Source organism: Zingiber officinale, chromosome 2B (genome assembly GCF_018446385.1).
Source record: "Zingiber officinale cultivar Zhangliang chromosome 2B, Zo_v1.1, whole genome shotgun sequence".
Taxonomy (NCBI): Eukaryota; Viridiplantae; Streptophyta; class Magnoliopsida; order Zingiberales; family Zingiberaceae; genus Zingiber; species Zingiber officinale.
The window spans coordinates 89,410,013-89,434,401 of record NC_055989.1 but is presented as its reverse complement, the minus strand read 5'-3'; the positions used below and the strand labels follow the sequence as shown (position 1 = coordinate 89,434,401).

General features: G+C 41.8%; 1 protein-coding gene across 1 annotated transcript; it reads left to right on the top strand.

Moving 5' to 3' along the window:
- The first annotated feature begins 527 nt into the window (after nt 1-527).
- Nucleotides 528-22,254, top strand: LOC122048437. The gene is made up of 2 exons (XM_042610003.1): nt 528-719; nt 21,430-22,254. Exons 1-2 carry the CDS (start codon nt 528-530, stop codon nt 22,252-22,254), a joined length of 1,017 nt encoding a protein of 338 aa, XP_042465937.1.
- The last annotated feature ends 2,135 nt before the right edge of the window (nt 22,255-24,389 follow it).

Here is a 24,389-nt window from a genome sequence, read left to right as displayed (position 1 = left end):
AGAGCCTAGCTATGTATAAGAGGTTGGCCTTGCTTGAATATGAAAAGATTTGGGAGTCAACCAGCGAGTCGAGCGCCTCTAGGCCGATCGTCTCACTGCTAAGGTGGCCCAGCTGAAAAAAGATTTGGATGCATCCGCCAAGTAGCTTCTAGGGTCTGAGCGGGTGCTGATGGTTGAGAAGAACAAAAATCAGGATTAGGCCCTCCAGCTCGATCGACTAACCAAGCAAGCTCATACCTTTGAGGCCAAACTTAACTCTATGAATGCTAGGTAGCTTCAGACCTTCAATAACTTAGATATTAAGAACAAAGAAGCCCAGGTCTTTACCAAGAAACTTGAGAAGTGGAGGCAGCTCTAGCTATAGAGCAAGTTAGCCAAACGACTGAACAGATGGCCAGCGAGCTCCAAATTGAGGAGCACCAACAAGCTATCGCTTGAAAGGACACCGAGCTGCAATCACTAAAGGCTAAGATGGAGGCATCAAAGGCCCAACTCACCAAGTTCTCCAAGAAGATGAGCCTGCCCGGATGGAAACATTCAGAGTTGAGTATCTCCATTCGGAGGGCTTCAATCAAATGCTTACCGATCGGTCCTTCCGGCTATTCAACTATAACATTGATGGGACCCTTCAGCAGCTGAAGGAGGGCGACTATCTTTCCCACGAGGTCTCAAACAAGATTATCCAGAGGGAGAAGATTATAGATTCTCTCCCAGATGATGTAAGTGCTGATCTGGCCTAGCTTTATCTTGTATTTATCAACAACCTTTAGTGGCAACTCAGTAGCTTTTGTAAAAATTTTCTAAGTCTAATTTGATATGCATCCGTTTGGATTTTTAGAGTTCTCATTCTCTCTAACATTTATGTTTCGTTCTCAAAACTTACTTAATGTGAGCGTAACGTAGAGCGCGAGAGCTAAGCTCACCCGAAACTTGGCTTAGTGGCATGATACTCTAGGATACTTAGGCGCGAGGGCTTCGCTCGCTTATAACTTGCCAGAATTGGTCGAGAGTTTTTGACACTTAGCATGAGGGCTTTGTGTTAGGACCCTTGGCGACCGACTAGAGGGGGGGCGTGAATATCCCTTGCACAAAAACAAACAAAAGTACCTTCCTCGGCTTATAACTTAAACAAGCACTTGCATAAGAATAAATAAAAGATAAACTAGAAAGATGAGGCTCACAAATTTACTTGATTACAACTAGGAAGGTTGTTAATCCAAGGCAGTTAAATCGCACTAAGAATCTCCTTTAGGCGGAGAAGCCTCTTACAGCAATGGACTCACAGAAAAAGAAACCTAAACAAAACATAAAGCGTCTACAAGTGTTGTTGCACTATTTCTTGTTGTTGTTTAGCTTTGGGGGCAATGCTGCTTATATAGCCTTGCTCGGGGCACTCAAAGGGTTCCAAGCACTCGGAGGGGAATTAATTTTATCCCCTTCATAACATATCATGGTCAAACATGATCCAGATAAACTTCAATTCCGTACGCTCGGAAGGATTCCGGGCGCTCGGAGTCCGAGCGCCCAAACCTGAAAAGTCAACCATGTTGACTTTTTCAGTCCGGGCCTTCTGCTCCAGTTTCGCTCGCCTCTATCTGTGTCTTCTGCTCTGGTTCCTCTTGCTTGGGGGATCTCGGCCATCCGGAATAGGGCTCACCCGAACTCAACTTCCGACCTTCTCCTCGAGCAAGCTTCCGCTCTGGCTTCTCGTCCCTCGGAATCACCGTGTGCTTCCTTCTCGTCTACCAGCGTACTCTTTTGAAGATTTTCGTCCCTCGGACGCATTGAGCCCATTAGCTCTCTCTCGTGCTGACCTTCTCACTAGCTGTGTCTTTTGCTCCTCAAGCAATCTTCCGCTCCTGGCTTCTCGTCCCTCAAAAACACTGCACACTCCCTTCTCGCCCACCGGTGTACTCTTCCGCTACACCTCATCCCTCAGTCGCACCGAGCCTGTCAGCTCTCTCTCGTGCCGTCCTTCTTGCTAGTTATGTCTTTTGCTCGACTTCCTGTGCTCCTAAGTTCCTACACAGTTAGACACAGGGTTAAACATAACAGGACCTAACTTAACTTGTTTGATCACATCAAAACAACCTTAGGGTACCAACACTTTGCTCTCTTATAACTTGGCCAAATGACTCAAAAGTCTAAAGACATGAAAGCTTAGCTTACTTATAACTTGCTCGAACAGGTTGAGAGTCTTTGACACTTAGCATGAGGGCTTTGCTCACTTATAACTTAGCTGAACGACTCAAAAGTCTAGAGGTGTGAGAGCTTAGCTCACTTATAACTCGCCCGAACGACGCGAGAGTCTTTGACACTTAGCACAAGAACTTTGCTCGCTTATAACTTGATTGAATGACACAAGAGTTTGGAGGTGTGAGAGCTTAGCTCACTTATAACTCATCTGAATGACATGAGAGTCTTTGATACTTAGATCGAGGGCTTTGCTCACTTATAACTTGGCCGAATGACATAAGATTCTAGATGCGTAAGAGCTCAGCTCACTTATAACTCACTTGAATGGTGCTAAAGTCTTTGACACTTAGTGCGAGGGCTTTGCTTGCTTATAACTTGGCCGAACAACACAAGAATCTAAAGGTGTGAGAGTTTGACTCACTTACAACTAACCCAAACAGGTCGAGAGTCTTTAACACTTAGCGTGAAGGCTTTGCTCATTTATAATTTGGTCAAACAACACAAGTGTCTGAAACACTTGATAACTTTTCATTCAAATTTTCATTCCTTCATAGAATAAATATTTTTACAATTTACATGAGTTCAATCACAAACTTACTATCTAACCCGATAGGGCTGTAGATGGTTTGCACTCCAGGGTTATTCCAGATTCCTCTCATTTTCATCTTTTAAATAATAAGATCTCAAACTAAGCTTCTGGATCACTTTATATGGTCCTCCCTAAGGAGCTTCTAGCTTACTGACGTCACTGATTGACTTGACACTTTTCCAGACTAAGTCATCGACCTGAAAAGATTTGTGAATCACCCTTCTGTTGTAGTTCTGCTTCATCCTCTGCTGGTATGCCATTAGCCGAATGACCACTTTTTTCCTGATTTCATCTATCAAATCTAATTCCATAAGGTGCCACTCAGGACTTTCTTCGTTGTAGAGTTGCATCCGATTAGACTCAATGCCTATCTTGATTGGCACCACTGCTCCCCCTCCCCCATATATCAAGTGGAACGGGGTTATGCTGATGACTTCTCTGGGCATGGTGCGATAGGCCCACAACACTCTTGGCAGCTCATCAACCCAACTTCCTCCAACGTGATCGAGTCGAGCTCTAAGTCCTCTGAGGATTTCTCTATTGGTGACTTCTACCTAGGATTGCTTTAGGGGTAAGCTACTGAAGTAAAGGCTTGCATAATATCATAGTACAACATACCACTCTCTCAGCTTCCGTCTTTGAAATCACCTTCCATTGTTAGAGATGAGCTTGTGAGGGACGCCGAACCGACACACAATATTTTTCATAAAAATTTGATAACCATATGCTCGGTTATTTTGGTAAGCGGTTCTACCTCCATCCATTTAGAGAAGTAGTCGACAACTATGAGAAGAAACTTCCTTTGACCGATCACCATCGGGTAAGGTCTGACGATATCCATGCACCACTGGTTGAACAGACATGACATGATGGATGCCTTTAGCTCTTCCATAGGTCGGTGTAGTATGTTCTGGTATCTATGATAAGATAGGCAAGTTGTCACTATCCGGGCGACATTCACTTGCAAAGTAGGCTAAAAATATCTAGCCAATAAGATTTTTTGAGCCAGTGACCGGCTGCCTAGATGACTGTCACGGGAGCCTTGGTGAACTTCTTGCAGGATGTATTGAATATTTTCTGATCCAATGCACTTGAGCAATTGCCTCAAGAAAGCCCTTTTGTATAGGTGGTCTCTAAATAATGTGAACCATCTGGTCCTCTTTTTTATCAACCGAGTCTTCTCTCGGTCGGCCGACACGTTGCCCGATCGGAGGAACTCAGTAAAAGATGTCCTCCAATCGCTTGAGGCTCTCATTTCAATTGATCTCTCGATGTGAGCTACCAACATCACCTACTCGATCAGTTTATCCAACACTACAAGGCTTAAGGAACTTGCTAACTTGGCCAGCTCATTCGCATATTGGTTGTTTGCTAGGGAAATCTTTTGCACGATCACCTCTTGGAATCCCGCCTTCAACTCTATGAAAGCCTCAGCATATAATTTCAACATGACGTTATTTATTTTGAAAGTACCTAAGAGCGACTGGGCTTCCAATTGGGAATCTGAGTGATAAGGACCCGAGTGGCTCCCACATGCCTGGCTGCTTGTAGACCGACGATCAGTGCTTCGTATTCTACCTCATTATTTTTAGCTTGGTAGTCCAGTCGAACGAATATCTACATTTAGTCTTCGTGTGGTGATATCAAAAGTATGCCTACTCCGTTGCCCTACCGAGTGGATGATCCATTTACATATATTCTCCATGTTGCCTCTGGCTTAACGTTCTGTATTTTAGTCACAAAATTGGCTAAGACTTGGCCTTGATTGCTGATCTAGGCTGGTATTGTATATCGAACTCGCTCAACTCAGTGGTTCATTTGATTAGCTGCCCAGATGCCTCTGGGTCGAGGAGGACTCTCCCTAGTGTGCTGTTAGTTAACACAATTATGGGATGCAAGAGGAAATAAGGGCATAACCTTCGAGCAGTGAGGACCAACCCATGCGCCAACTTCTCAAGACAGGTGTAGTGGCATTCAACATCTTTCAATAAATGACTTAAGAAGTACACCAACTGTTGTTCATTGTTGTTCTATTGTACCAACACTGATTCGACCGCTCGCTCCGTATAAGACAATTATATCCAAGGCAGCTTGCTGATGATGGGCTTTGCAAGTATATGTAAGGAAGACAAATAACTCTTGAGCTCCTCCAATGCTTTGTCAAACTTAGTGTCCCACTGAAATTTGGTAGCTTGGTATAGAATTTTGAAGAATGGCTGACTCCAATCGGACAAGTTGGAGATGAATCTTGACAATCTTGTTATCCATCCAGTCAGTCACTGGAGTTCCTTTAAATTACGTGGAGGGGGCATGTACTGTAGTACCTTCACTTTGCTCGAAATAGCTTTGACTCCCTGCTCGATCATTTTGTAACCGAGGAAGCATCCACTTCTCGCTCCGAACAGACACTTGTTGGGGTTGAGCTTAACTATGTACTTCCTCAAGGTCCAACAAGTCTCTTCTATATTTGCACATAGGCCAATCGCTCAGAGGGATTTTATTAATATGTCGTTAATGTATACCTCCATATTTCGACCGATTTGGCATCAGAACACCTTGTTCATAAACTTTGGTAAGTGGCTCTGGTATTCTTCAGCCAAACGACATGACGTTGTAGAAGTAGGTCTGCCATGATGAAGCTGACCTTTTCTTGATCCTCCTTGACGAGCGGAACCTAATGGTAGCTTTAATATGAATTTAGCATGCAGATCAGCTCGCAGCCCACCATGGAGTCTTACCATATGATCGATGCGCGACAGAGAGTAGTATTCCTTCGGGCAGGCTTTGTTCAAATCTCAGAAGTCAATGCATACCCGCTATTTATTACTCGGCTTGGAGACCAACACCACATTGGCTAGCCAACTCAAGAATTGTACTTCACGGCTGTGTCTGACCTCTAGTAGCTTCTCCACTTCCACTCGGATAATTTGATTCTGCTCCAAGTTGAAATCCCTCTTTTTTTTTGCTTCACTGGCCTAGCATTCGATCAGACATGTAGCTCATGTTGTACAATTGTTGGTGAGATACCTGGGAGCTCATGAGTTGTCCATGTGAACACAGCATGATTTTACCTTAGATAGGCAACCAGTTCAGCCTTCTTTTCTATGCTCAGATCGGCCGCGATAAAGGTAGTGGCCTCCGATCGGTTAGGATGCACTTGAACTTCTTCTTTTTCTTTGTAGACCAGCATGGGAGGCTCCTCCATAATTGAATTTACCTCCAGCCATTGGGACTTCCAAGCGGCTTGCAACTTAGTCTTTACCATTCTACATAGCACCGACGAGTTGCTAGCTGGTCACCCTTAACTACGTCGACCAAGTTATCCACTGGAAATTTGATCTTTTGATAGAATGTGGAGATGACCATTCAAAATTCATTCAGCGCCAGTCGGCCCAGTATGACATTATAAGCTGACGGAGCATCTACTACAATGAAATTAGTCATCTTCATCCTCTTGAGCAGCTCTTCTCTGATTGATATGACTAGTCAAGCCTGGTCGATTGGCAACACTTTGTTACTCGTGATGCCATATAGGGGAGTCATCATGGGATGAAGCTCGCTTCGATCAATCTAGAGTTGATCAAACAGCTTCTTGAATATAATGTTCACCGAGTTGCCTGTATCTACAAAAAGTTTGGTGAATATTGTAGTTAGCAATTACCGCCTTGATGATCAAGGCATCATCATGAGGGACTTCAACTCCCTCTAATCTTAAGGATCAAAACTGATCTCTGACCCCTCTGCTCTTTTTTTCCTACATGTGATAGCATGGATTTTCAAGCGCCGAGCATGTGACTTCCGAGCCCAATTAGAATCGTCGTCGGTCAGGCCTCCTGCGATTATGTCGATGTCGCCCCGAGCGGCATTTCTATAATTTTCTTCTTCTCAAGCTGACGGGTGTGACCACTCGGCAGACGCTCGCGTAGGCCTTAGATAATCTCTTCATTGGGGCTGTGGTTAGTGATGTTCACTTACTGGTTCACCCTCCTTGTGTTGTCCTCCCGATTGGCGATGATGATGGTGATCAGGAGATGGGGATCGATGGCGGAATCTTGGAGGAGTCGGTCGACATGGCTTTGGTTTGAGATGATAACAATCTCTAGTGTTATGAGTTATCGAGCGATGATAACTACAGAAGAGCGGTGTTCACGGTCGGGATTCAGTGAACTTCTCCCGCTCGACCTCTATATATTGGACTACATGGGTTCGGGGTTCATGGTGTTGTTGCACTGCTCCTGCTCGCGGCCCTTTTGGCGGTTGATGGGTGTGAGCAGCTCGGTGCTCCTAGACAGCTGCCGACTCAGGAATTACTTCCTTCTTCTGAGCTGACTGGGTCTCCTCGACGTTGATGTACTTAGTAACCAGCCCGAGCAGATGGTCGAAATCCCTCGGGAGCTTCCGGATGAGTGAGCGAAATAAGTTGTCATCTATAAGTCCTTGGGGAAAGGAACATACCAAGATTTCAGGAGTGTCCGATGGGACATCCATGACCACTTTGGTTGAATCTCTTAATGTAGGTTTGCAATGCTTCCTTGGGCCCTTGCTTAACTACGAACAAGTTCACATTCATCTTCTAGTAGCGGCAGCTGCTAGTAAAATGTTGTAAGAAAGCTATTTGGAAGTCTTGAAAGCTGCTGATGGATCCGATCGGCAAGCGTTTGAACCATCTCTGCTGTGATCCAAGGAACATGGTGAGGAATACTCGGTACTTGACTCTGTCGGTGTACTGGTGGAGTGTGGTCATATTATCAAACTTAGTTAGATGGTCTTCAGGTCAGTTGCCCCTGTGTACTCTCTGATCATCAGAGGCTTATAGTGAGGTGGCAATTGATCATTGAGAATTTCTTGGGAGAACTACTTGTTGATCCTCTTGGGAGAGTTGTCGAGTCGGGGTGGTTTGCCTTTCCGTCAGACGGGTGCATTCTCCGAAGAGGATCCCTGTGTCATGTTTTCTCTACCTTGTTCTTCCGAGGGTGTGTAGAATAACGCTTAATGATATGGGATTGGCGCATTTAGTGCATCTCGGAAGGTGCCAATTGGCTTATTGTTCGGCTTGCAACTGGTAGGGTCTTCTGCTCGGGCTCTTAGGTCGGCTCATTGGCTTGTTGTCGACGTGGTCGGGTCATTCGGCCGAGCTGGCTGCTGTTTCTTGTTATTGTTGCACCATCTTTACAGTTCGGGAACTTATTAGCATCTCTAAATCTTCCTGGGTTAGCATCACAATGGTGAGGTGTCCAACATCTTTCATCTTCACTTTTCGACTACAGGTGAAGTTCCCATAGACGGTGCCAAATATGATCCTGTTTGAAAGCGAAGAAGATGGTGGGCTGGGATGTGGCTCTGCAGTTGACTAGAAGTAGACTCCTTGCTATCCTGCAAAATCGGGAGCATTAGTGTTGGGCCGGGAAGGGGTTCCCGGAGTTGACCCTCCAACACTCAAGTCAGTCCTTAACTCAGTGGAGAAAAATAGCAGTAATGAACAGAAGAATGTGTAGAATCATAAAATATCGCATACCTTCACCTATGGATGGAAACCCCCTTTTATAGTGTCACTGTAGCGTCTGTGCATGTCTTATGAACCGCAAGTGCATGATTACGTCTTCAGTAAAACAAAAGATATCAAATCCATAGAGATTGTTGATTAAGATTTAACTTTACACCGTGAATTATCTAGACAATCGAAAAGTGGTTCACAAATGTTAGGAAAAGAAAGAGAAGAGGGGGGAGAGAGAGAGTAAAGAGAGAGTAGAGAGGGAGAGAATGAGTGTAGTGAAGGAAGGATGATAGATTCTAGGATTTCATTTTTGTTATAATACTAGTTAATGTCCTTATGTATTGTTCATCAACCTAACTCTATGCTTAAACTCGTGTAGGGCTTCTAACTGTTAGAGTGTATACTGAAAGCCTAATCTTTTGTAGACATTTATTTTGAATAAAGAATCACATTTGGTCAAATTATCTACACTTGTTTGTAGTTGTTTAATTAATTTATATTGTAGATAACATAGTATGTGGTGTCACATACAGAAGATAATGTTATCAGTACCTTATAAATTATAAACAGTAGCTCATGACCAAGATGGAAAGGAACAAACCATTGGAAGGTCGTAGTGTAATTAGGTATTAGTTTATCTTAACTATATAATTACACTAGTACACTTAGAGTGTATTGAGTAGGACCATTTGAGGTCGTTTCTTTTATACTGACTTTATAAAGGAACAAAGACCTCAGTTATTATGGAAGTGTGTGCTCTTAATCCTAATATAATAACAAGCACATATATTTGATATTTATTTCTTTAATTTATCAATGGGTGAGATTTAGTTTGATAAATCAATAAGCCTGATAAGTTGGGAAATGATATCACTTATAGTGTGTGTTGTTGATTATAGAAGGAAACTGTGTCCTAGTGATCTAGGTTGATAATGTCCTCAAGAGGAGCTCATAAGGATTGTCATGTTAAACACTGCAGGTGGACTTAGTCCGACATGACGATAAGGTTGAGTGGTACTGCACTTGGACTAAGATATTAATTAAATGAGTTGTCAGTAACTCACTTAATTAGTGGACATTCGACATCTTAAACACAGGGAGACTAACACACTCATAATAAGAAGGAGCCCAAAAATGTAATTTGGAATTGGTGCGGTAGTTCAATAATAGTTCTCTAGTGGAATGAATTATTATTGATAAAATTAAGTTGTGTGTTCGGGGCAAACACGGGATGCTTAATTTTATCGGGAGACCAAAACCAATTCCTCCTCTCGGTTTCTATCGTAGCCTCTTAGTTATAGAGTACTATACCCACCTATACCCACCTTCATACCCATGTTGTAGGGGCTGGCCAAGCTAGCTTGAGGACCAAGTTAGGGCCGGCCAAGCCTTGGTCCATGGGTGGTCGGCCCTAGCTTGAATCCAAGCTTAGGTGGCCGACCCTATTAAAATAGAAAAGAATTTTAATTTTAAATTTTTCTTATGTGGAAGATATAATTTAAAAGAGAGATTAAAAATTAAAATATCTCTTTTATAAGTTTCTACAAAAGATTAAGAAAAGAGATTAAATCTTTTTCCTTATTTGTAGATTGAAAGGATATTTTATTTTTCTTCTTTGTAAATTATTAACATGTTGAAAAATTAAAATTATAGAAATTTCTTTTTATCAACCATGAAGGGATTTTAAAGGAAAATTTTATTTTTTAAAATTTTCGGAAACAAATAAGGAATTTTAATTGGTTGATTGAAAATTGCCTTATTTGCTCTTCCATGAGGTGGCCGGCCATGACATGGGTGATTAGGAAATTTTATTTAATTTTTCTTAATTAATTCATGTCAAGGAAAGTTAAGGAAATTTTATTGTAATTAAATTTCCTTATTTGCCAAAGCTAAGGATTATAAAAGAGGGGGTTTGGGTGCCTTCAAGGAGAACAACCTCTATCCTTTTTCTCTCTCTTTTCCTTGGTGGTGTGGCCGGCCCTTCCTTCTTCTCTTCTTCTTCTCTTTGTGGCCGAACCTCTTCATGCTTTTGAAGTTTTAATTGGTGGCCGGATCTTAGCTTGGAGAAGAAAAAGAGAAAGCTTGCATCCCTTGGAGCTTGGTTGGTGGAAGAGTTCTTCATCCTTTGAGTAGTTTTGTGCTTGGCCGAAACTTGAAGGAAGGAGAAGAAGGTGCTAAGTGGTTCTCGTCTCGGAAGATCGTTGCCCACACAACGTTCGAGATTAGAAGAGGAATACGGTAGAAGATCAAGAGGTCATTATTCACAAAGAAAAGTATAACTAATAATTATTTTCCGCATCATGTTAGTTTTGTTTCTTTGTAAAAATACCAAATACAAGAGGCATGCGATTCTAGTTTTTCGAATTAGTTTTAGAAGTTGTGTTCTTTTGTTTTTTCTTTTCCTTGTGATTTGATTGTTCTTAGAGGTTAACCTAGGGTTACTATGGGAAGGTTATATATTTAATTTCCTTAAAAGGCTTTGTCTAGTCGGTGGTGGTTGCTCCCATATCCAAGAAGGTCATGTGCCTCGCCATGCAGTACTGGAAGCTGATTTTGGAAATAGATATTTAATTGTCTTCGTGACCTAGGTGATTTGGATCAAACGTGTTAAGTTCCGCAGGAGATCCAAGTCTAAACCTAAAAGAACAAATAAATTAAACTCAGGATCAAACGTGTTAAGTTCCGCAGGCGATCCAAGTTTAATTTAAAAGAACACATGGTAGCTAGGAAAAGGTTCAGACCTTTGTACAAAATTTTTGTACAGTGGAACCGTTAGGTTTTCCGAGTAGCAACCAACAATTGGTATCAGAGCTAGGGTTTTGCCTTTGTGTATTTGGTATTAGTTTAATTATGCACATGTCATACATAATTTAGGCAGGATAATAGTAGGATGTGCTAACTTTGTGGATGCATGATCCAACTATTATGGCTTATAGTTATTATATGTGTGATTGGACCCTTGGACATGTCAAGGGCATTTTATTGTGAGTGCATGATTGTATTATAAAATACAGCAGGAGCTGTATTTAGTTTTATTAGGATTTTATTTTTGATCTAGATACATGTACATTCCTTCGAGGAATATAGGATCGAAAAATGTAAAATTCTATTTATGTCGCGGATCGAATCTTGCAAGGCGTGGAACCTTTTGAGGACCAGAGGCGCAGCGGAACAAGGAGCAAGATAGATGCGACAACTAGATCCGGTGACGGTGGCCAAAAATGGCAGCAGCTACGGATGGCAACACACGGAGGACAACAATAGATAAAAGCCATAATAGTTGAAAATTAGTTTTTCTATTTATTGCTTTTATGTTGTGCTGTGTGTGCTTGTTAGTATGCATGTTAAGTAGGCTAGCATAGTCAAAATTCCTCACTTTAAATAACTAAGTGGGAGAGGGATTTTAAATAAATTCCACGGTCTCCATTATTGGTTTATAAGTGATGCAAACAAACTTGCGCGTTGGCTCTGAGTGCCTTCCTCCATATCGGATGAGTTTTTTTGTGGATCACTAGATCAAACTTCCATTTTGGATGACTATAGGAAATTAATTAAGAGCGTGTGATCTTCCCCATCGGAAGGGGCACAATCTTATTAATGGACTTAGTGTCAAGTAATGGTATACACTTAGGCACGTCTAATAGTATCCTCCCCATCGGAGTCACTGCTATTATTCGTGTGACCAAAGGAAACCAACTATTAATTTTATTTGTCAAAAAGTAACGTTGACAAGATAATAAAATTAATGGGTTACACCCTCCTTTTACAAATGTTGAATTTGTATACGTCCACACTATCATGACATACAAAATTCACGGTGTTTTGAGGTGTTGATTAATTTAAAATAGTATTGTTTGAGGAATCAATATTATTCTAAATTTAGAGTTCTGACCAAAAGTTATTTGTGATTCTTAGGATGACTTTCAACCCACTGGCCATCATACTAAAAGAGAATAGACTTACTGGTCCTAACTACATAAATTAGAAATGAAACCTGGACATTGTTCTTACTGCTGAAAGCTATAAGTTTGTACTGATTGAGCCTTGCCCTGATGCACCTAATGGTGAATCCACCCAAGAGGAGATTGAGTATCATAAGAAATGGGTAAAAGCAGATAAGATGGCGCGGTGTTACATTTTGGCTTCAATATCAAATGTATTGCAACATCAGCATCAAGATTTACCAACAGCTTATGATATTATGAATAATCTCAAGGAGCTCTTTGGTCACCAGGATCGGGCCTCTAGGCAAGAAGTCATGAGAAAGATAATGATGACCACCATGCAAGAGGGTACTCCTGTGAAGGATCATATTCTAAAGATGATGACTTATCTAAATGAAATACAAATCCTTGGAGGAGAAATTGATGGGGAAACCCAGATCGATATGATCCTCCAAACGCTACCTAGAAGTTTTGAGCAATTCCGCCTGAATTATAATATGAATAAAAGGATATATTCATTGGCGGAACTACTGACAGAACTTCAGGCAGCAGAAGGTTTGTTTCGTCACAATTCTCAGATTCACTATGCTGAAAATGGTTCTACTTCTAAACCAAAAGGAAAGAAGAAGAAGAAACAAGTTAGCTCAGCAAAGAAGGTGAATAAATCTCAGAGTACAAGACCTAAAGCTGGAGTGAAGAAGCCGAAGGGCAAGTGCTTCATCTACAAGCAGTCAGGGCATTGGAAGGTGGACTGTCCTCGTAGGAATCAAAACAACAAAGGTATATCTCATGCTCTAGTTGTTGAAACATGTTTAGCGGTGTTATCTACCTGCACCTGGTGTGTAGATACAGGAGCCACTGATCATGTCTGCAATACTTTGCAGGGGTTCCAAGAAACCCGACGACTATATGAAGGAGAGATAACCGTCTACATGGGCAATGCTACTAAGGTGGTGGCTATTGCAGTGGGAGACGTCTACTTATCTTTTGATAAGAATAGAAAATTGGTTTTAAGAAATTGTCTTTATGTACCCAGTTTTAGAAAGAATTTAATTTCAGCTTCTAAACTGTATTTGGATGGATATTCTGTTTCCTTTAATAGCAATGTAGTTATAAAGAGAAATAAAGTGATTATCTATTCTGGTGCATTAGTTGGCAATTTATATACTTTAAATCCAATTTCTCCCACAAAGCAAAATATGGAAATTTATAACACATCTTCTAACACTAATAAGAGAAAACAACCTTCGGAAATGAACCAAGCGTATCTTTGGCATCTAAGGCTTGGTCATATTAACTTAAGTAGGATTCAAAGGCTTATAGCCAATGGACTCTTGGGTTCATTAGAGTTGGAAAACTTTCCAACTTGTGAATCTTGCTTGGAAGGTAAAATGACCAAGAGGCCTTTTAAGGCCAAGGGGTATAGAGCCAAAGAAGCGTTAGAATTGGTTCATTCTGATTTGTGTGGTCATATGTCTATCCAGGCGAGAGGTGGTTTTGAATATTTTGTCTCTTTTATAGACGATTATTCAAGATACGGATACATTTACCTAATGCGCCGCAAGTCCGAGTGCTTTGATAAGTTCAAAGAGTTCAAGACTGATGTGGAGAAACGACTAGGTAAAAGTATCAAGACACTAAGGTCTGATCGTGGTGGCGAATACCTCTTAGGAGAGTTTAGGAATTACTTATCAGAGGCCGAGATTCAATCCCAATTGTCCGCACCTGGTACACCCCAACAGAATGGTGTGGCAGAACGAAGGAATAGGACTCTTATGGAAATGGTTAGATCGATGATGAGTTATTCAGAATTACCAAATTCGTTTTGGGGATACGCTTTGAAAACGGCAGCGCACATTCTGAACTTAATACCTTCTAAATCAGTATCTTCTACTCCCACAGAATTATGGAATGGGCGAAAGCCCAGTCTAAGACATATTCAGATTTGGGGTAGTCCAGCATATGTGCTGAAACCAGATGTTGATAAGTTAGAATCTCGTACAGAAGTTTGCGTGTTCGTGGGATATCCCAGAGGAATGAAAGGTGGTTTATTTTATAGTCCTAAAGATCAGAAGGTCATTGTAAGCACCAATGCCTAGTTTTTAGAAGAAGACTATATAATGGATCACAAGCCCAGTAGCAAAATTATTTTAGAAGAACTTAGAGAGGACACGTCTACTTTAGTACCAACAGTACAAGATGAAGTACCACTAGAGACTGCAACACGTGTCACACATGATACACAACCACAGACGGTGCCTCGTCGTAGTGGGAGAGTTGTGAGGGAAACTGAGAGATTCATGTTTTTGGGAGAGTCTTTGGAGTTGATCCCGGGTAAACATGAACCTGATCCCCGAACATATGATGAGGCACTCCAAGATATAGATGCAGTATCTTGACAAAAGGCAATGAATTCTGAAATAGAGTCTATGTACTCTAATAAGGTCTGGGAGCTTGTAGAACCACCTGATGGTGTAAAAGATGTTGGATGCAAGTGGATTTACAAAAGGAAAAGAGGGGCAGACGGGAAGGTAGAAACCTTCAAAGCAAGACTTGTTGCGAAAGGGTACACTCAGAAAGAGGGGATCGATTATGAGGAGACCTTTTCACCGGTAGTCATGCTTAAGTCTATCCGGATACTCTTATCCATTGCCGCTCGTATGGATTATGAGATTTGGCAAATGGATGTCAAGATAGCTTTCCTTAATGGAAGTCTTGAAGAAAATATCCATATGAAACAACCAGAAGGGTTCATTGAAAAAGGCAAAGAGCATCTAGTGTGCAAGCTCAATCGGTCTATTTATGGACTGAAGCAAGCTTCAAGGTCTTGGAACATCCGGTTTAATAAAGTAATCCAGCCATATGGATTTATTCAGTGTCCGGATGAGTCTTGTGTATACAAGAAGTGTAACGAAAATGTAGTGGTATTTCTTGTACTATACGTAGATGATATTTTGTTAATTGGCAACAATGTCAAGGTATTATCGGACGTAAGAGTATGGTTGTCCAAACAATTTGACATGAAGGACTTAGGAGATTGTGCACACATTCTTGGGATCAAAGTTATAAGGGATAGCAAGAAAAGAATGTTGTATCTGTCCCAAGCTTCATATATAGATACAATCCTTGCTCGTTTTAGCATGCAGAATTCCAAAAAGGGTTTCTTACCTTTTAGGCATGGAGTAGCTCTATCTAAAGAGATGTCTCCAAAGACATCAAAGGAGATGGAGGACATGAAAGCAGTTCCTTATACTTCGGCTGTAGGAAGCCTTATGTATGCAATGCTGTGTACGAGACCTGATATCTGTTTTGCCGTGGGCATGGTTAGCAGATATCAGAGTAACCCTGGACAAGGACATTGGACTGCGGTAAAGCATATATTAAAGTACCTGAGAAGGACTAGAGATTATATGCTAGCTTACCAATCAGACGATTTGCTCCCTGTGGGTTACACGGATTCAGATTTCCAATCAGATAGGGACAACAGTAAGTCTACATAAGGCTATGTGTTTACTTTAGGAGGTGGAGCTATTGCATGGAGGAGTGTTAAGCAGAAATGCGTCTCGGACTCAACCATGGAAGTTGAGTATGTGGCAACCTCTGAGGCAGCTAAAGAAGCAGTATGACTCAGGAACTTTCTAATGGACTTAGATGTGATTCCTGGTTTGCCCAAAATCATTACAATTTATTGTGATAATAGCGGTGCAGTTGCAAACTCGAATGAACCACGAGCCCATAAGGCAAGTAAACATATAGAGCGCAAGTACCATCTGATACGAGATATCGTGAAGCGAGGAGAAGTTGTCATCGCCAAGATTGCATCAGCAGATAACCTGGCAGATCCTTTCACTAAGGCCCTTCCAGCAAAAGCTTTCGATCGACATGTGGAGGGGATGGCAAATCAGATGTATGGCAGCAGATATGGCAGCTTAGTCATTAGTATAAGTGGGAGATTGTTAGAGTGTATACTGAAAGCCTAAGCTTTTGTAGACATTTATTTTGAATAAAGAATCACATTTGGTCAAATTATCTACACTTGTTTGTAGTTGTTTAATTAATTTATATTGTAGATAACATAGTATGTGGTGTCACATACAGAAGATAATGTTATCAGTACCTTATAAATTATAAACAGTAGCTCACAACCAAGATGGAAAGGAACAAACCATTGGAAGGTCATAGTGTAATTAGGTATTAGTTTATCTTAACTATATAATTACACTAGTACACTTAGAGTGTATTGAGTAGGACCATTTGAGGTCGTTTCTTTTATACTGACTTTATAAAGGAACAAAGACCTCAGTTATTATGGAAGTGTGTGCTCTTAATCCTAATATAATAACAAGAACATATATTTGATATTTATTTCTTTAATTTATCAATGGGTGAGATTTAGTTCGATAAATCAATAAGCCTGATAAGTTGGGAAATGATATCACTTATAGTGTGTATTGTTGATTATAGAAGGAAACTGTGTCCTATTGATCTAGGTTGATAATGTCCTCAAGAGGAGCTCATAAGGATTGTCATGTTAAACCCTGCAGGTGGACTTAGTTCGACATGACGATAAGGTTGAGTGGTACTACTCTTGGACTAAGATAATAATTAAATGAGTTGTCAGTAACTCACTTAATTAGTGGACATTCGACATCTTAAACACAGGGATACTAACACACTCATAATAAGAAGGAGCCCAAAAATGTAATTTGGGATTGGTGTGGTAGTTCAATAATAGTTCTCTAGTGGAATGAATTATTATTGATAAAATTAAGTTGTGTGTTCAGGGCGAACACGGGATGCTTAATTTTATCGGGAGACCAAAACCAATTCCTCCTCTCGGTCCCTATCGCAGCCTCTTAGTTATAGAGTACTATACCCACCTTCATACCCATGTTGTAGGGGTCGGCCAAGCTAGCTTGAGGACCAAGCTAGGGCCGGCCAAGCCTTGGTCCATGGGTGGCCGACCCTAGCTTGAACCCAAGCTTAGGTGGCCGGCCCTATTAAAATAGAAAAGAATTTTAATTTTAAAATTTTCTTATGTGGAAGATATAATTTAAAAGATAGATTAAAAATTAAAATATCTCTTTTATAAATTTCTACAAAAGATTAAGAAAAGAGATTAAATCTCTTTCCTTATTTGTAAATTGAAAGGATATTTTATTTTTCTTCTTTGTAAATTATTCACATGTTGAAATATTAAAATTATAAAAATTTCTTTTTATCAACCATGAAGGGATTTTAAAGGGAAATTTTATTTTTTAAAATTTCCGGAAACAAATAAGGAATTTTAATTGGTTGATTGAAAATTGCCTTATTTGCTCTTCCATGAGGTGGCCGGCCATGACATGGGTGATTAGGAAATTTTATTTAATTTTTCTTAATTAATTCATGTCAAGGAAAGTTAAGGAAATTTTATTGTAATTAAATTTCCTTATTTGCCAAAGCTAAGGATTATAAAAGAGGGGGTTTGGGTGCCTTCAAGGAGAACAACCTCTATTCTTTTTCTCCTTCTTTTCCTTGGTGGTGTGGCCGGCCCTTCCTTCTTCTCTTCTTCTTCTCTTTGTGGCCGAACCTCTTCATGCTTTGAAGTTTTAATTGGTGGCCGGATCTTAGCTTGGAGAAGAAAAAGAGAAAGCTTGCATCCCTTGGAGCTTGGTTGGTGGAAGAGTTCTTCATCCTTTGAGTAGTTTTGTGCTTGGCCGAAACTTGAAGGAAGGAGAAGAAGGTGCTAGGTGGTTCTCGTCTCGGAAGATCGTTGCCCACACAACGTCCGAGATTAGAAGAGGAATACGGTAGAAGATCAAGAGGTCATTATTCACAAAGAAATGTATAACTAATAATTGTTTTCCGCATCATGTTAGTTTTGTTTCTTTGTAAAAATACCAAATACAAGAGGCATGCGATTCTAGTTTTTCGAATTAGTTTTCGAAGTTGTGTTCTTTTGTTTTTTCTTTTCCTTGTGATTTGATTGTTCTTAGAGGTTAACCTAGGGTTACTATGGGAAGGTTATATATTTAATTTCCTTAAAAGGCTTTGTCTAGTCGGTGGTGGTTACTCCCATATCCAAGAAGGTCATGTGCCTCGCCATGCAGTACTGGGAGCCGATTTTGGAAATAGATATTTAATTGTCTTCGTGACCTAGGTGATTTGGATCAAACGTGTTAAGTTCCGCAGGAGATCCAAGTCTAAACCTAAAAGAACAAATAAATTAAACTCAGGATCAAACGTGTTAAGTTTCGCAGGCGATCCAAGTTTAATTTAAAAGAACACATGGTAGGTAGGAAAAGGTTCAGACCTTTGTACAAAATGTTTGTACAGTGGAACCGTTTGGTTTTCCGAGTAGCAACCAACACTAACTAGAGTCTGGTACAACTCCACGAAAGTCGCACAGGAGAGTCTACCCAAGTTCTAATGCCATTAAATAAAGAAGCAACTCTAGAAAGTCCGGTTAAAGGTTTACTCTCTGTCACAGGGGTCTCCGGTCATACAATCACTAGAGTTATCTAATATACTTCCTAACGGTAGCACTGGTGTATCCACTCCAATTAGAATACCCTAATAAGGATTAGTCCCTATATTAAGATCTTTCACTCTAGAAAGTGGGTAAGTATCGATGTCCTTTGTCACTAAGGGCATAAGATGTCCAGTTGAATGAGTATCCTCTGCCATTAAGGATCCCTCAGTTATCCAGTCTAGTAGCAACCTTAATATAGAGACAAATCCCTCACATCTATATGAATTGACCTCACACACATTTCATCAAATACATACAAGGCACAACACACATAGAACATGATATAAATACTTCATTGCATAGAAAAATATCTGAATACATAGTTCATACATCACATCATAGCAAAAATATTTCCTACATCCTAGATCTAGAGATCTACTCCATCGCAAGAGATTACAATCTAAAGACGAAGAAAGAAACAAACTACAACTCAATACATGGAGATAGAGAGAAGATATGTTTATCTTTGAAGCGTAGCGTCCTTGGAAGCGATCCCTTGCTCCGGAGATGGACGGATCAACGAAAATAGAAGATCTAGAGTTCCCCCAAGGGGGAGAACCCTTCCCCAAGGAATGGATGGGGGGTGAATCCTAAGCCAAAGATGAGTCAAAGAATGGGGTTCTTGACCCTTTTATATCTCCTTCAAACTGCTCAGGAAAACTAGGATTACAAGGGTCTGGTAAACTGAGTTTTTCACCCATTAAACCTAGTTTTCTCATAATTCACCCTGAACCAAAGCTGTATGCCTTGAAATTATATACAATCTGATGTTTGGATCCAACATTTTATCAAACTGAGCTGAAAGTTATGGTGGTTCAAAGTTTGGTCTGCAGTCTGGGTGGAGGTACTAATGAAATCGCTGTTTAGAGGCACAACCATGCCTTTTAGCATGGGTAGACTCTTCTATCTCTCTATTGGAACTGAATAAAAGTTGTAGATCTTGAAGTTAGCTATATTTCGATATAAAGAATAGACCGTAACTCCAATCAAACTCAAAGTTATGGCTATTTTATGATTGGTCTGTAATCTGCCCAGAATTCAGCATGGCTTTGTTTTGGCGTGACACAGTTTCAGCTTCTTCACCACACGACCGTGTCAAAAGACACGGTTGTGGCATGCATGGTCTCGGCAGAGAGGCACGACTGTGTGGATTCACACGACCATGCTCTTATTGTTATCTGGAATTCCACACGGTCGTGTGGATTCACACGGTTGTGATCTGCTTCTGCTCTGGAAAGTCCACACGACCATGTGGATTCACACGGCCGTGGTCTTCTTCTCTTATGGAGTGTGGCACGGTCGTGTGAACTCACACGGCCGAAACTTGATTTTCCACGAGAAAGACCACACGGTCGTGTGGTTTCACATGGCCTGAGCTTTATCTTCTCTATGTTCGCTCCAATGTGTATTTTTGTTCCATTTTTCCTCCAAACGACATTCTGTCAATCAAAACAAGCAAAGAGCAGATCTCCAAATAAAATATAATGGAAGTACGACGTTATAATGAAATAGAGTGTAATAAACATAGATTATACTAATAAAATACAAGTAGATGTACGTCAAAATATGCATAAAAGTATATATAATTTATGTACATCAGCATGCATCTCAAAGTGTATGCACGTTTTCCAAAGTGTCATAAGAAAAGACAAGTCAAAAAATGTCACTGACATCTTTCCTTAAACGAGCACATAAATCTCTTATGTGACAAGCTGGAAGCTTCTAAAGTACAATTTGCCTACTGGACATGCTCTGTTATCAATGACACAAACTTTCAAAAGGATACGATAAGATATGTAAGGAGGCCCCATTGTAGGCTGATTGGAAGCCGCTCTGTAGGGACGCTCTCGCTTCGCTCTCGCTTGGTCGTACTGAATAGAGCTATTTTTCTTCACTCGGTTGTCTTGTTATCAGAGGGCTACTTGTTGTCTAATCAGACCCATCGTCCGCTCAGCGGGGACAGTGGCCCGTGGAATTTACGGTTTGTCACTTAACCCCAATTGCAAGCTTTTAAAGGATGGCCGGTCGGACGGTCACGTTCGCCCGATCGGTCAAATTTATCTTGGAGACCCACTCGGTCAACTTCGCCCGATAGACTGACCTGGGCTTTTAATTATGTTGACTTTAACCTCTATATCAACCGCTCTTCCTTGTTTTGATCCCTCTTTAGTCGACTCTTCTTCATTGCCATATGAAGATAGTTAGATGTCATCATCTTATATCAATATCTTCTCACGGTCAATAACAGAAGTACCTATTCAGTGCTCCATTTTCTTGGATTTAAGACCGAATCAATACGCAAGCTATCGAGATCACGCTGGAAGATGAAAGGCGAAGAGGGGGAGGAGCCGTTGCGGAGGCAAAAGTGCACATCAATTCTTATAAACAAGGACCTGTGAGTCAGCTTCCAGTTCTGAATATTTTTTTGTTTATTTATTTTCAGGCATACAAGGCCACGCCTAAACAAGCCGTCGAAGGATTTTTTAGGTATGAATCAAATTTAATGCCCTTCCATTTAAAACAACTCGGAACATAAACTCTCTAATTAACCTTGTTTCACTCTCTTCCTTCCTTAAAACATGCACAGCCGTTTCTTTTCACTAACTAAACTTAACACGAAATAATCTCTTCTTTCTGATTCACAATTTTATTCTTATTCTAATTTGCAAACCTTCGTCTCGATTTTTACTAGCTAATTAGGATTCTCTGCCGCCGCCCGCCGTCGCTCGGCCGCTCCATGGCAGGCCCTCCGCCCTGCCCTCCTCCCCCTCCCGGCGAAGCCGCTGCGGCCGATCCCGACTCTCCGGAGCCGAGTGCGCTCCATCGCTTTCCAGTCACCCTCCTTCAGCCGTCGACGCAGCGGAAGCAGAACCGTTCGAAGCCGACGAAGATGCTCCACTCCTTCCGCTCCGCCTTCCGCGCCCTACCCATCATCGCCGTCCCGCCCGGGTGCCGCATCCCGACCGCCGCCCTCAGCCGGGGAAGCAGCTCCAACGCCCACCGCGACGGGCGCGTGCACGGCACCCGAACCACCGGCACCCTGTTCGGCCACCGAAAGGCCCGCATCACCTTGGCGTTCCAGGAGAACCCCCGCAGCGTGCCGCACCTCCTCCTCGAGGTGGCCGTCCCCACCGCCCGGTTCATGCAGGACATGGGCTCCTCCGGCCTCGTCCGCGTCGCCCTCGAGTGCGAGAAGAAGGTGGCCACCGGCAGGAAGAGCCGCCGCGTCCTCGACGAGCCCATGTGGACGGCCTACGTCAACGGTCGCAGCGTGGGCTACGCCGCGCGCAGGGACCCTACGGAGCTGGACCTCGGCGTGATGCAACTGCTCCACGCGGTGTCGATGGGCGCCGGCGTGCTCCCCGCCGACAAGACCGACCCTGTCGACGGCGAGCTCACCTACATGCGGGCCTACTTCGACCGGGTGATCGGGTCCAAGGATTCCGAGACGTTCTACATGCTCAATCCCGACGGCAACGCCGGCCCGGAGCTCAGCATCTTCTTCGTCAGGATCTAACGCGATTAATTAATACGATCGAGCGGCAATAGACGCAGAGCATGTAAACTTAAACAAGTAATTATTAGCGCATAGGAATTGGTAGACGCAAGTCAATTCATGATCTTGATAGTTGATCCTCTCCTCTTGTTAACGATCTTCTAATTTTTTTTGTTATATAATCTAGATATTTAACTTTTCTAACCTATTATTCCTAGATGGGAGCGATTTGAATTTATAAAAAAAAAAAAATTACCCACCATTAGGGTGAATTAGAATAGATCGAAAAGTGCCTTTTAGATTTATCATCTCAGTAAACAAAAATACACTACAAGGCACTGTAACTCAACTGCGGGACAATATAATCAACTATCTTCTGTGTAACATGATTCACAGTCAACTAGCTATCATCAAAATAATTCACTTAGATATTGATACGGTGCATAAAAATAGGGTCTGATAAGATCAGTCAGTCAAAAATCAAAAGAGTATAACAGTCAAAAGTCAAGAGGATGTGTCAGTCAACAGTAAAGAGAAAGAGAGAGTAATTAGACCGCCTCACGTCATCAACCACATATTTCCTGGATGGTCACAGCCAGAGCAGGTTCCACAGATCTGAAACATAAGAGGGAGCTCGTACTAGTTCCCGACCTGCCACCAACTAATCGGACTTCCCTAGCTCGGGCTGTGTAGACAGACCTGGTATTTTTACTAAGACACCTCCCGACCGACCCTTCAGCAATTAAGGCATGAAAAATGGGTCCCTCGCCACAGTCTCAGATAAAGTCCGGACAGGTCGTCACGGCTCATCCTCCTCATCAAGACTCAAGCCGGGTGGTACATCTGAAAGGTCATCCCGAGCTGTCTGTAGCTAAACCTGGGCGGGACGGAAAGCACTAAGCAACAACAATGCCAGGGAATCGTAACCTCCTGTCAGAGAATAACTGACATACATCAGGGAATATTCTGATGGTCTGCTATCACTTGCGAATGGAACCTGTCTTTCACCAATAGGAGGTCACCGTACATCCTCTCTCACCCGACAGACCTTGGCATTTGACTTTCTCTGACAACAGGCAGACTCTAAAGGTATACAACGTCATATAAAAAGGAATGTCCTCTTCCTTAACCATGTACGCGCATATACACACTCGTCTTTAACAGTTTTTTTCCATCGTACACTGTTCTTCTGGAAAAAGGACTTGACTTAAGTGTCGGAGGGTCTGCACTGGGACTTTTTCCCTGGTTTCTGGTCTCTAACATTCTGGGTGCTTGTCTAAGTGTGTGCAGAGTTCACTTACCATAAGTTCTCTTACTATAGATCAGGGAGTTCCACGTGGGGGTGACTTTTCAGACGTGTATACACCGGGTGCATCAAAGTCGCCTCTCCGTCAATACCAACATTATCTTTGCCAGCCTCCATCTGACTCAGATTATGAACAGGATTAGACATTAACAAATATTAATGATTAAAAATTTTGTTTTTCAATAAATTGTTTACAAGATCATTAAATATCATGGGTTTGCCCCGAGCAATGGTGCAACGTTAAGACGTTCAAATAATTTCTTAAATATTTATAGTTTGAATTTTAGCTACGATGCATTGTAGAACATTTTTCTCTAATAGGATAAAAAATTTAGGACGTTAGTTGTTAGGCGAGGAACTACTTGTGCTTCCAGATTTACATCGTGGTTGGTGTGGCGTCGAGCCGTCCACCTCCAAGACTAATTGAACTAAAAGCTCAACTAGACAAGGAGCTGCTCATACTTCTGAATTTACTTGGTAGTCAATCTATGGGGTCGGATCATTTACTTTTAGGATTAATTAGATCGAACGCTCAGACACCTTAATTATTGATACAGTGATAAAGAGGAGCCCCCAAAAAGTGGGCCAAAATAGGGAGGGTCAACTAACGTGGAGGTCAAAGTCAAGCGGTCAAAATTACATGGTCAGATAGACCTAGAACCGCTGAGCTAGCTATGTCAGCCCATCGGGCCTTACATCTCCAGTCGGACATGAGGTGTCAATTGACCATCCTTCACAACTCGCAGACCATGTTTGATACTGAGTAATAATTTACCCGGCCCACCATCCTAGCCGATCGAACCTAAGGGTCGATCGGACACGATGTGGCTACCCGACAACATGAAGGATC